This window comes from Quercus robur, chromosome 10 (genome assembly GCF_932294415.1).
Source record: "Quercus robur chromosome 10, dhQueRobu3.1, whole genome shotgun sequence".
Lineage (NCBI taxonomy): Eukaryota > Viridiplantae > Streptophyta > Magnoliopsida > Fagales > Fagaceae > Quercus > Quercus robur.
The window spans coordinates 9,146,792-9,160,846 of NC_065543.1; the positions used below are offsets into that span (position 1 = coordinate 9,146,792).

Here is a 14,055-nt window from a genome sequence, read left to right on the forward strand (position 1 = left end):
TAAAAACGGCACTATAGGGCCCCTTGAACCTGTTATGGGGACTTATGAAAAAATTTTTGCAGCAAAACGCCGCTATAGGGCCCGAAAACGTCACTATAGGGTCCCTTAACCTGGTATGGGGGCTTAAAAACGCCGCTATAGGGCCCGAAAACGTCACTATAGGGCTTAAAAACGCCACTATAGGGCTCCTTGAATATGGGGCGATAGTGGATTAAAAAAACATGGTACTCGAGCTTGGCATGCTCGAGTACCTAAAAAAGTGGTATATTGCTATATAGTTTGGAAACAGTGTTTCTGGGCAAATTATTTTGAAAATTGATGGTAATGGGCCATTTTTGCCGCGTACCCTGAGTGTTTGAAAAAATTTCCTAGTGGACAACAGCTGTCTTGGATCGAGCTTTGCAAGCCCAACCGCTTGTTTAGGGCCAGTGGATTGCGTCCCCATTGTGTTGGGACCTCGCCAAGTCCAACTACTAGTTCAGGGGCAAGGAGACCCACGGGTTCAGCTAGTGGATCTTGAATTGAGGTTAAGATGGTTTGGTTACGGTTCTTAGTTCTTACCTTATTCATTGGAGATAAAAATGTAAGATTTCAAATTTCAATTAATAATATTATTAATATATAAAGAAGGGGATTTGAAATCTAATTCTCTTTCATGCAAGAGAGCAAACAATGATATTGAACTAAAAGGTTATCAGTGTAATATCACTTTTAGGGGTATTTGGTTTGCTGTAATGTTACATTACACCGTAATATTACATTATTGTTGAAGGGATGTGTAATATTACATTATTGTTGAAGGGATGAAGGGCCCAAGAGTGTATATTGGTCCGTGGGCCTTATCCAAGGACATTTAGCAGTCCGAGGATATTTGGGCTTTAACGGGAAGGTGCCAATCGGTGAGTTATGGAAGGATTTTGGCCATAAAGGTTTGGTAAGGTTGTCCGAGGATAAATGCCTCATCGGTCAAGAAGGGTAGAGGTCAGAAGGTTTGGTCTGCCATCAGAAGCTAGGCTCTGACGATTCTACTAATAAGGATAAAGATCATGAGGGAGTAGGACAGAGGAAAACTAAGAAACATCTAAGAGAAAGCTGCTACCACCGCATTAAAAGCTCTGCAGCTAACTCTCTGACTACATTAATATGGAGGTGATACTTAAACAGTGATATTCAACCTTACAGCTATTCTCAAAGACTTCAGGAAGTTGTTGATGGGACAAAGATAAAAGCCAGGAGCTTGATCTACATGTGGAGGGTGGGGATGAAGCAAGAGGGTAATATAAAGAAGAAATGCCCCAATTACTGAGGGGGCATTAGAGAATCTGAGAAAAGAAGAAAAAAGACTGTAGCAGAAGAATATATTCAAGAACTATTCTCCTTGGACTTTGCTGAGGAAGGATTTCTTCACATAAAACCTGTTTTTCTTTATTTTATTTCAATCTTGAATCCATTGTGAGCATTGTCCAACTCATTGGAACCTAGTTTTCAATCCACTCTTTACAAATTCTTTGTATTAGGCTCTTTGGGCCTTAATCCTCCTATCTTTTGGGCCTAGGATCCAAAACTTGCCCTTACAATTGTAATCTTACATTAATATAATCTCAATATAAGAATACAACATTACATTGTTTAGGAAGGTGATGAGAATAAAATGATGTGATATATTTTATATTTTTAGATTATATTAATGTTAGATAAAATAAAATAAACCAAAAACCTTAATGTCACATCATCGTAATGTATATCACATCAAGAGTACATCATAACGAACTAAACACCCTTGACATTTTTGCATGATTTTACCAATGAAACACTATAGTCTAAGAACTCGTTTGGTAAGAGATTTTTAGTAACGTTATTTAAGTTTTGTGGAAATACGTGTAGATGAAAAAGTGTGTAGAAATACATGTTGTGGTGTTTAAATAACAGTTTTCGTTATTTAAAACTGTTACCAAATGGGCCTAAATAATTGTGAAAACATTTTGGCAATAGACTTATTGGTTTTTCTTTTTTGTTTATTTATTTATTTTATTTTCTTAAAAAAATTTATGAAAATTTTGTGGTAAGTAGGATGTGTCGTCGGGTGAGTTGGGCCATCTTGCCATTCGTGAATGCCATGTGGTCTTCAATCAAATTGGACATCAACAGATGTATACATATATGAAGCTAAGGACCAAGTACTCAAAAGTTTTATTAAATGCGTTTGCTCAATAGGAATTTATGATTTCTTCTTGGTTGTGTTGTGTGAATATTAATCATGGTTTTAAAAACCAAACCAGGGGCAAAACCAGATTTGCCTCTGGTTCCTGATTTTTGACTAGTTTTCTTGGTTATTCCCAGTTTTTACTAGACCGGACTAGCATTCGTTCCCGGTTGAACTGGTCAAACTGGCCAGTTCGGTCCGATTTTTAAAACAGTGATATTAATGCATGCATCCACTTTAGTAATGATTATACCTAGTTATTAGTGCATTGAGATTTCTTATGTTTTTATTGCAAGTATCTTCAGCAAATTTTATGATATGATTCTAGTGTCAATAATGATGAGAGGCAGAGTCGCCATATTAATCTATTAGAACAATGGATTTTCAGTTCAATTAAATGCTTGCAGTTGAGAAGGTCAAGAGCTTGAGTTGCATGAGTTGTAGTTTGGGCCTAATAGGGATATAAATGGGAACCCTATAGAACACTCGTTTCTGGACGGGCTCGGAGATTTTGCTTAGAGCATTCACATCAAGCATGTTAAAAATACTAAGATGCCAATTTAACAACTAACACACAAAAATGCCTACTACATCAAAGATCTTAAATGTTAAAAATTTTGACATTCAACTATAGTGAGTTGCCATCTATAACAGATGGCAGCTCACTGTAGCTAAATTTTATAATAAAATATGTTTGTTTTGTTTAGGCCCCTATGAATTAGATTTGTTTAACCTAATGAATTAGCCAAATAGTTACTTATATTAATTATTCACATCTAGGTTAAACTCATACAATTATATTACCTAGTGCGGAAAAGTAAAGAAGACAATAATATGATGACTCAGCAAAACCAAAGAAACTAACCATTTTAAGGGAAAAAATCTGGGGAGGATTTAACCTAACCATCCTTAAGGTAAACAAATCCACTATGATAGAATGGAAGTTTATAATAGATTTAAACCCAAAATCTAAGCTACCTCTTGTAGAACTTACTAATACGACCACGTGCAGCTCTGACTCCACAGACTTTTCTATCTTGAATTTGCTGAACACAAACACCTAGGTTTGTGACTTTGAGATCCAACTCAAAGGTTTCAGATCACTATCAGTAGTAGATCTTTATGCAGCAACTTGTTTCCACCAGATCTTGATTGTAGATCTCGTTTCGGTAGATGTTTGTAGAGTTAGAAGGTTACAGAAACCTTACAAATCTCACAGGAGTAACACTTAATCTAGACCTGTTTTTGTTCTCGATTTACTAACGTACATAAATTAATAGTCTGAACATTTAATCATAAATATTTAGAACCTAACAAAATAATACAATTTTATTTGTCCCACGTGTGCCTCTTTTATTTTTCTGTCAGTTTTGCTTCTCTCTCTCTTTCTCATCTTCTCCCTCTCTCCCTCTCAACTTCTCTGTATTCTCCCTCTCTCCATCGTCCTTCCTATTAGGTTCTAAGACTTTAGGAACTAAATATATTAAAACTTCATTATGTATTATATTGGCAAACCATGATCAAAACATATAGTCTAGATTTAAGCTTGCTCAAAGAGTGTTTATTTCTATGAAGCACGGGTGCGTTTCGGGACTCGGGTGCGGGTGCGGGTTGAAAAAGGTGGGTGCGGGTGCGGCGGGACTCGGTGATTAAAAAATTATTAAAAATATTTTTAATATATTACTAAGCATGCTTTTTTATATAATAATAATAAAAAACTCATATAATAATAATAATAATAATAATAATAATAATAATAATAATAAAATAAATAGATAATAATAAGTAAAAAAAAAAAAATAAATAAAAAAAAGTAGGAGGCTCTCATGTGTAGCTTCCCATTAAAAAAGAAAAAAAAAAGAAAAAAGAAAAAAAAGGGAAGATGTGGCTCTCACATTTGGTCAAAGGGGCACAAAAAACAAAGGAGTTTTTAAGTGTTGTACTTATAAAAAAGAGAAACAAAAGTTACAGAACACTTCCAAAAAAAAAAAAAAAAAAAAAAAAAAAAAAAAAAAAAAGAGGACAACTCAATACTCACTTAAGAAGACGATGCAAAGAAGAACACGAAGAAGCAAAGATACGATTTCAGTCCACTGGCGATAGTGGCATATCAATATCCAGTCCAGTCCAGTCCACCGGTATTTTCGGTTTAAGTTTTTTTTTTTTTTCCTTACCAGTCGATTTCCTTTTTCCGGCCGAAACACACTGATATTCGGCCAATACGATCTAATTCGGCCCGAATCGGTGCGAATCCGTCCTGTTCGGCGCGAATCGGTGCGTGTCGGAGTTGAATCGGCACAAGTCAGCCCGATTTTGAGCCGCGTTGGCGTTGATTTGAGCTGCATCGGCGCGAGTCGGGAAATCCACGTGGCACGACGTGGCACGATGTGGACGGACGCTCGGTCTGCAGCGTCCCTCCCGCTTTGCCACATCCCACCGCGTCGGACGCGGGTGCGCTAGGTTCGGAGCCGCGTCCGTGCATCCTACGTTTATTTGTAAAGTTAGAATTGAGTGATTGCAAGATTTATTGGTCTAAATCTGCAAGGCTCGATTGATCGAAAATTAGGAAACTAAATTGGGAAAGAAAAGTTTCAAGAGGTTGTAAAGAAACTGAATTTACAAAGCAAGGACATTACTTCTCAAGGTGTTCCTATAAGGTGGGATTCCACCCTTTTCATGCTTGAGAGTGCATTGGAGTTCAGAAAAGCATTTTCTTACCTACAGAGTAGTGATTGTGACTTCCCTGTAAATTTATCGATGGAGGAATGGGATAAGGCAAAAGTCATGCACAAATGTTTGATTGTTTTCTATGATGGCATATGCAGTTTTTTGAGAAGCAAATGTGTATTTTCGTAAGATTTTTGATATTCATCACAATTTGCTTCAATGGTAAAAAAGTGAACATACATTTATTCACTTGGTTGCAAAGAAAATGAGTGAGACATTTGACATGTACTTTGACTATTGTACTTCTGTTTCGGCAATTGCAGCAGTTTTTGACCCACGGACAAAATTGGACTTCGTGCATTACTCGTTCACAGAGTTATATGGTGGGCATACTAAGAAATACTTATTGATTGATGATATTCTTGGTCATATTTTTGATGAATATGCAGAAGGCCGTAGCAGTCAAGCATCTACTTCATATGATGATAACTATTCTGATATACTAGATAGGTGGTACAAGTCTAAAAGAGATATGAATAAGGCTCATTCACGAAGGGCCGAGCTCCATCGATATTTAGAAGAGCCTATACCTGATTTTGAGGGAGAGTTTGACATATTGGGTTGGTGGCATACAAATAGTACAAAATTTCCAACTCTTTTGAGGATGGCTTGTGATATCTTGACAATTCCACTGACTTCTATATCAGATTCTGCTTTCAGTATTGAAACTATGACAATCAATCCAACCTTCAATGGTTTGGATCCTGACATCATAGAGGCCTTGGTATGTGGGGAGAACTGGTTGGACAATCCTATTAGGATGTAAGTACAATTTTCATTCATTAAGAATTTAAGATCCTTTTATATGCGCCTTCTATTCTATGCATTCCTTAACTCCCTTTTCATTCTATTTAACTTCAGCACACCTAACAAGGACAATGAACACCCTTCAGCACACCTAACAAGGGTTTCTTTAAGCTTGGAACCTCAAGAGGCACAATTTCAGTCTCTTTTGTTTTATTATTTTCTTTTCTTTAAGAAATGATGTTTGTGTTGACATTGCTTCCACCTGCAGAAACATGCTTCCTCTATTGCCAACACGAAACTCATGCTTGCAAAGCTTAGTTCTGTTAAAATGTAATTTGCAATTGACAAGTGGCTCCCTTTGTGTCAAAGAAAGAAGGAACTGAAATCTAAGTGTCAACAAATAAAGAATCCAGCACCCAGCAAACATGCAAGTAGACACCTCATGGACAAGTGTCAATTAAAGAGAAATGAAGCAAACTTCTGTAGTGTTCTTGAAGCTTGTAGTCATCCTAAACTCCTAACACATCTATATATAGATGTGAGTTGTAAATGAAGTTGTAAAATCCAAAATTCAGCAATAGAGTTTCTGCAATACTCTGTTTTTTCATCTAGCATAACAACAACTTAAATACTAAATTCTACTCCTAGCCATATTGTTCTAAACTTGCACCCAACGAATTTGGTATCAGAGCAGGTTGCCAGCCCCTTTTGTCCTAGAACTATAAACCAGACAACCATAAACCATGGCAGCAAGTACAAGTACAGCCACCTTCAACTATGCCCAAAACATTGTTCCCATCTTCACCGGTGAGAGCTATGATTTGTGAAGCACACAAATGAAGACACTCTTCATCTCACAAGATTTGTGGGATTTAATTGAAGAAGGCTATGAACAGCCAGAAGATTTGTCAACTTTGGCAGCAGCAAAGCTAAAGAAGTACAAGCAAAACAAGCAAAGAGATGCTAGGGCTCTACTCTTCATCCAGCAAGGTGTAAGTAAGACTATTTTCCCTAGAATTTCTAGTGCAACTAAATCTAAAGAAGTATGAGAGATTTTAAAAAAGCAATTTAGTGGCTATGATAAAGTAATTTCTATTAAACTACAGAATCTTTGGAGAGAATTTGATAACTTGCAAATGAAAGAAAATGAAACTGTGCAAGAATTTTTCTCTAAAGTGTCGGCAATAATAAATCAGATTAGAGGCTATAGTGATAATATAAATGATAAAAAAATTGTAGAGAAAATACTGAGAAGTTTGTCAGTAAAATTTGAACATGTGATTGCTGCAATTGAAGAAGCTAAAGATTTATCAAAGCTTACACTAGATGAGCTTTGTAGATCTCTTGAAGCACATGAAAAAAGGATGGGTAGATTTTCTACTCAATCTTTTGAACAAGCATTTCAATCTAAAGTGAAAAGTATAGACAATAAAAACACAAAAAATGAACAAGAAAATAAAGTCAACAATTCCTCCCAATAAAGGAATCATACTGTAGGAGGACAAGTGAAAGCTCGAAAATGTATTGAAAACACAAGAGCTTGTTTAGACCCCCAATTTTAAAGTTACGGCTTGGTTGATTTTACACTAACTTAATACTAAGTGCGGAATAGTTTAAACACAAGCATACAAGCAAGAGAGCTACTCTAATCCATATTTAAAGCATCACAATAGTAAAATGAAATGAACAAGAGTAGGGAAGAGAGATGCAAACACAGATAACACGCCGACGTGTTATCGAAGAGGAAACCGAAGAACTCGGCGAAAAACCTCTTGGTCGCCCTCCAAGCAGTAATCGATCTACTAGACAATCAGTTGGGATACATGGGTAAGCAAGAGACCCTCCAAGCCTAATCTACCCTCTGTACCTAAGCCCTCTAAGCTCCTACTCCAACAAGGCTTCTCAGAACTATGTCTTGTCTAGCTCTCCGGATTCTGCAACAAGCTCCATGTTGCATCTGCCATCCTTGGCATCTTCCAATGCTTCCTTGCAACACCAAAAACACTCACTACACTTTGAAAAGGTGTGGATTGTGTTTGAGTACAAATCTCTTCTCAAGGTATGATAATGGGCGAGGGAAGGAGAAGAGGCTACAATTAATTCTCACTAAGGATGAGTAGCTCTTTCTCAAAAAGATGTGTGTGTGTGTTGTAGAAAACCTATCTAGGGTTTTTCTCTTTGAATGACCTCTCTTACATTTGTGGGTAATGAGGTTATATATAGTATGGGTGAAGGGTAAGGAATTCACACATAAAAATCCTCCAGGCAGAATGTTTTGCGACTATCTCGCGGGAAGGCCTTACCCGCAAGACACTCACGAAAACGACAGCCTGGCACGACTCTTCAACTTCCAATCATGTGCTCTTCACATGCTCTTTCGTAGCTTAGCTTCTCGCGAAATCCACTAATTCTTCATTTAAGCTTGATTCTTCACCAACTTAATACTAAACCCAATACAATAAAATCCAACAAAATACAAGGAACAAAATTAGATCAATTACAACACTTTTTGTCATGGAATAAAGCCAATATAAAACATAGTTATAAATCACAACTTTACAATGAGGAAAACATAATTTTAGAGGTCGAGGCAGAGGAAAAAGAAGTTTTCAAGCCAAAGAAATTTTTCTAGTAACTCTGATTCTCAATACATAATCTGTAAAAAATCTGGACATGAGTCCAAAAATTGTTATTTTCGATGCACTAAGTGTAAAATGCCAAATCACTCTTAAAGAGACTGCTAGTATAAAGATGATAGAAGTGCTAAAGAAGAACATGATGCCAGCATCACTAAGGAAGTTGAAAATGCACAAGTGTTTTTCTCATGTATGTCTGTACAACAAGAACCAAGAAGTACATGGTATTTGGATACTGCTTGCAGTAATCATATGATAGGAAGCAAAGAATTTTTTGTGAGTCTTGATAAAGGCTACACATCCAAAGTGAAGCTTGGAGATGGAAAATTTCATGACATCAAAGGAAAAGGTGTAGTAGCTATTGAATCAAAAGGAGGTAACTCCAAACTTATCTATGATGTGCATTTTGTTCCTGGTTTAGTTGCAAATCTTTTAAGTCTTGGACAACTATTAAGGAAAGGCTACAAAATAAATTTTAATGATGATGAAGGGACAATCATAGATAAGAAGACTAATTCCATAGTGGCAAAAGTAAAAATGAATACTAAAAAAGTTTTTCCTCTCACTATGCCACTAGCTGAGAATTTTGCTCTCAAGACTGACAAAATAGATGAAGCATATTTGTGGCATTTAAGATATGGACATTTAAATTATAATGGCCTCAAATTACTGAAGGATAAAAATATGGTTCTAAGATTGTCTCCTATTGCTAAGCTAAATCAAGTTTGTGAAGGCTATATTTATGGAAAAATGCATAGGCTTCCATTTCCAAAAAATGCATGGAGAGTCCAAGCACCACTTGAATTGGTGCATGCTGATATCTGTGGACCAACAAGAACCCCGTCACTCAATGATAATAGATATTTTCTCTTATTTGTTGATGACTATACTAGAATGATGTGGGTATATTTTCTTAAACAAAAATCAGAGGCTTTTAATGTTTTTATTCAGTTTAAAGCTTTTGCAGAGAAACAAAGTGGCAGAAAATGAAGGCTTTCAGAATAGATCGTGGTGGAGAATTTATTTATGGACCCTTCCAAAAATATTGCAAAGAGCAAGGTATTCAAAGACAACTCACAGTTCGTCATACTCCACAACAAAATGGCATGGCAGAACGCAAAAACCGTAAAATTGTGGAAATGGCACGAAACATGTTAAAATGGAAAGGGCTATCAAATAATTTTTGGGCTGAAGCAGTTAACACTGCTGTTTATATCTTAAACAGGTCTCCTACAAAGGCCGTTCTAAACAAGACTCCTTATCAAGCTTGGCATGGATAGAAACCTCAAGTCCATTAACTAAAAGTGTTTGGATGTGTTGCTTATGCTCATATTCCAAAACAAGAAAGAGAAAAGTTTGATGAAAAAGGAGAAAAGAACATCTTTGTCGACTACAACAATGAATCAAAAGGCTACTGCCTTTACAATGCCAAAGCAAACAAGATAGTGATTTCTCATGATGTCATCTTTGATGAATCAGCAACATGGAATTAGGAAAGCGATTCAAATCAAGGGCCTAAACTATTCGAGATTATTGAACCAGTGATAAATCAAGAAGGTTCAAGCTCTCAATCAGCTCCAAGTTCAAGTCCAAGTCACAGCCCATTAGCAAGAACAAGTTCATCAATTGGAACATCTTCAGAGTTTGAAACTCCACCAGGAAGAGTACGTTCTCTCAAAGAAATTTATGAATCATCTAATGTAGCATTTTTTGCATGTGAGCCTCAAAATTTTGAAGAAGAAAGTAAAGAAGAAGTATGGATAAAAGCAATGAATGATGAAATTGCAACCATTGAAAAGAACACATGGGAACTTGTTGATCATCTTGAAGACAAAGAAGTAATCGGGCTAAAATGGGTCTATAAGACCAAGTACAAAGAAGATGGTTCAATTCAAAAGCACAAGGCACGATTAGTGGCAAAAGGTTACTCATAACAACTAGGTGTGGATTTCAATGAAACTATTGCACTAGTTTCTCGTATGGAAACTATCAGAACTGTCCTGGCCATAGCAACCCAAATGGAGCTACAAGTTTTCCAACTTGATGTAAAAGCAACATTCTTAAATGGAGAACTTGAAGAAGAGGTATATGTGGAACAACCTCTAGGCTATCTACAAAATGGAAAAGAAGACAAGGTCTATCATCTCAAAAAGGCCTTATATGGACTAAAGCAAGCGCCACGAGCATGGAATAGCAAAATTGACTCATATTTTCAGCAAAATGGATTCCAAAGAAGTCCAAGTGAACCATCACTATGTCAAGAAAAAAGGTATAAAAGATTTTCTTTTAGTTTGTTTATATGTTGTTGATCTTATTTATGCAAGTACAAACCCAGAGATGGTTGCAGAATTTGAAGGAGCAATGATGAAAGAATATGAAATGACAGACTTAGGTCCCATGAAATATTTTCTAGGGATCCAAGTACGTCAATGCAAAGGAGAAATATTTATTTCTCAAGAAAAATATCTTGAAGATCTACTTAAAAGGTTCCAAATGAACAATAGCAAACTAGTATCCACCCCAATGGCATTCAATGAGAACTTGCACTCAGACAATGGCATAGAAAAAGTTGATGCAAGAAATTATCGAAGTTTGGTTGGAAGCTTAATTTATTTAACAAACACAAGGCCAGATATTGTGCAACCAGTCAGTCTTATTTCTAGATTCATGAATGAACCAAGCAAAACCCATCTCACAGCAGCAAAAAGAATTCTACGCTACCTAAATGGTACAAAGAAACTTGGTATCAAATATGTGAAAGAAAAAGACAGCAAGCTTATGGGATATACAGATAGTGACCGGGCAGGTTCAATTAATGACCGTAAGAGCACTTCTGGTTACTTATTTTGCCTACGTACAAAACCAATTTCTTGGTCCTCAAAGAAGCAGAAAACCGTTGCATTATCTTCAGCTGAAGTCGAATACATAGCAGCATCAGATGCAGCATGTGAATCTGTATGGCTAAGAAGAATTCTTTCAGACATGCAACAGAGTGAAGAGATGCCAACCATCATCTACTGTGACAACATGTCAGCCATTGCTATGACCAAAAATCCGGAGTTTCACAGTAGAACAAAGCACATTGAACTCCACCATCACTTCATCAAAAAATTGGTGCAAGAAGAAGAAATACAACTCAACTTTGTCAACACAAATGAGCAACTAGCAGATGTTTTTACAAAAGTTGGTACTTCCGAAAAATTGGAAGAGTTCAAGAAAAATGTGGGAATTACAAATTAAGAGGGCGTGTTAAAATGTAATTTGCAATTGACAAGTGGCTCCCTATGTGTCAAAGAAAGAAGCAACTGAAATCTAAGTGTCAACAAATAAAGAATCCAGCATCAAGCAAACATGCAAGTAGACACCTCATGGACAAGTGTCAATTAAAGAGAAACGAAGCAAACTTCTGTAGTGTTCTTGAAGCTTGTAGTCATCCTAAACTCCTAACACATCTATATATAGATGTGAGTTGTAAATGAAGTTGTAAAATCCGGAATTCAGCAATAGAGTTTCTGCAACACCCTGTTTTTTCATCTAGCACAACAACTTAAATACTAAATTCTACTCCTAGCCATATTGTTCTAAACTTGCACCCAACAAGTTCAATTTGGCGCCCTGAGCCACTTCCAGCTCCAACCGGTGAGTTCCATTCTTATTATGTCTTATCTTCTTTTTTTTCTTCTTTTAATAGAAGGTTATAATACCTTGTCGTAACTTTCAATTTTTGTGGTTTATGTTATTTCCTTCATGACTTAAAATTCACGTAATAAAATGCAACTTTTTGTCTACCATGATTTTTCTTTAAAAAACTATAATGTCACCTGAATTTTTTTGGTTCATGCTTTCAAATATTGGTTCCGTCCCTGGTGCCATGTAGCCTTCACTCTTCAGTCTTCAATCAAATTGTCCATCAACCGATGTATTTGTAGACAAGGACTTGGTACTCAAAAATGCTATTAAATGAGTTGCTCAACAAGAATTTATGATTTCATCTTGGTTGCGTGTGAATATTAACGCATCTACTTAGTAATGATTTCACCTGGTTATCAGTGTGCTCAGATTTCCTGTGTTTCTACTGCAGGTCTCGTCATCAAGTCATCTGATTATGGTTCTCGTGTCAGTGATGCTGAGGGGCTGAGGAGCCGTATTAGAAAACTGGAATTTCAGCTCCAAGATAGGCTTGCAGCTGAGAAGCTTGACAGGGAAATGGAGAGGGCGGAGTATGAAGCCCAGTTGGCAGCAAAGGAGGCTCAAAATCTTCAGTGTAGGGAGCAATATGCCCAGGAGAAGTTTGAGCTAGAGCAACGGTTCAAAAATGTAGAGCTTGAGAGGCAGAAGCTGCTTAATCATGTTCTACTTAATCATGGGTATCCTATACCATTATATGCTTCTCAGTTGGAAGTTTCCAATACGCAAGAATCGTGGTATGAGGGTTCACGCCACCATTTAGACACCATTTCAGATATTTCTCATTGTCCTGATGGCTTCTTGTATAATTCTCAAAATCATGCTACTTTTGAGTTTAGCCGCATTGGACTTGGTTTGTATGAATGAGGTACCTAAATCTCCGTTGATTCCAACTCCGAGGACTCCAACTCCATCCACTCCAACTCCGACCACTCCATAGCAACTAGAACATGATTTCCCATTAGGTCAGAATTTCTAACAATAGTTCCTTGGCAACGATGCTCAGTGGACTATGTCGTAAATGTTTTATATCTCTACTGACATGTAAATGACGTGCATTGAAATAAAATGTAAATCAAACAATGATGGTATGTGTTACGATCTAAGTTCAAATCAGTGACTATGATCGGCATCTTGATTTGAAGTCTAATACTCTAATTTGATGAATGTACTGAATATATATGTCAAACACTCGGGTTAGGATCTTTCGAAACTACATACGTCAAATTAAATACACATGTATAAGTGGGTTAAGTGTTTTGTCCTTAAATAAGGACTCAAATTTCAAATCTTGTCTCTACCAAAAATCGATTTCTATCTATATATAAATATAAATAGTATCATATTAGTTATAAAAAAAAAATTAAAAAAAATGCAAATTTATAACATATAAAGATGCATATACTTGTCGGCACATACATAGAAATTCCTTATCCAACATTATGGCTCTTCCGTTTGCTAATTTCCTCATTACATAGAGCAAGTAAACTGTTCCCAGCATCCCAGAAACATGATATAGTCTCCTTTTCGACAATGGGAATGATTTGTCGTCATGAAATATCAGTTCTTATACGTTACATGAAATCTCCTGCTTTCTGGCTTACTAGTTGATCCAATTTTTGTCAAATGCACTCTTTCTCCTATAGGAAGGGTAACGGATTTAACTCCACAACTCCTTCCCTCAACAACTTCAGCAAATGATATCCCATCTTTTCTACGGTGAAAATTATTTACAGCCATTGTAGACCCACTTGGATTAAGGTTTATGGTCTTGAATATTTTCAAGTGATCTTGAAATTTGCAATCAATAACTGCAAAATCAATATTCTTGTACTGCTTGATCACTTCACAAGGATTTCCATAGACAAATTTGATCACGTTTTCAAGGTTATTTCCTTTAACCAAAGCTTTGCTTTTTTCCACGTCATCTTCATGACCAATACAAATAAGTAGTCCACCAGTTTGCTTTGCAGCAACAGCTAGAGCTATTGTTAATGGAGTTATGCCTGAGGTGATTTGCACCATTAATCTAGCTCGCTTTCCAACTGCCAAAGC

At 36.5% G+C, this 14,055-nt stretch overlaps 1 protein-coding gene across 1 annotated transcript; it reads left to right on the forward strand.

Annotated features, from left to right (window-relative positions):
- The first annotated feature begins 5,135 nt into the window (after positions 1–5,135).
- LOC126703803 (zinc finger BED domain-containing protein RICESLEEPER 2-like) lies at positions 5,136–5,696 on the forward strand. Its single transcript, XM_050402875.1, has one exon. The coding sequence runs from the start codon at positions 5,136–5,138 to the stop codon at positions 5,694–5,696; it is 561 nt and encodes a 186-aa protein (XP_050258832.1).
- The last annotated feature ends 8,359 nt before the right edge of the window (positions 5,697–14,055 follow it).

Excerpts from the sequence above, each read along its gene's own strand:
- LOC126703803 (XM_050402875.1), top strand. The coding sequence starts at position 5,136 with ATGAGTGAGACATTTGACATGTACTTTGACTATTGTACTTCTGTTTCG.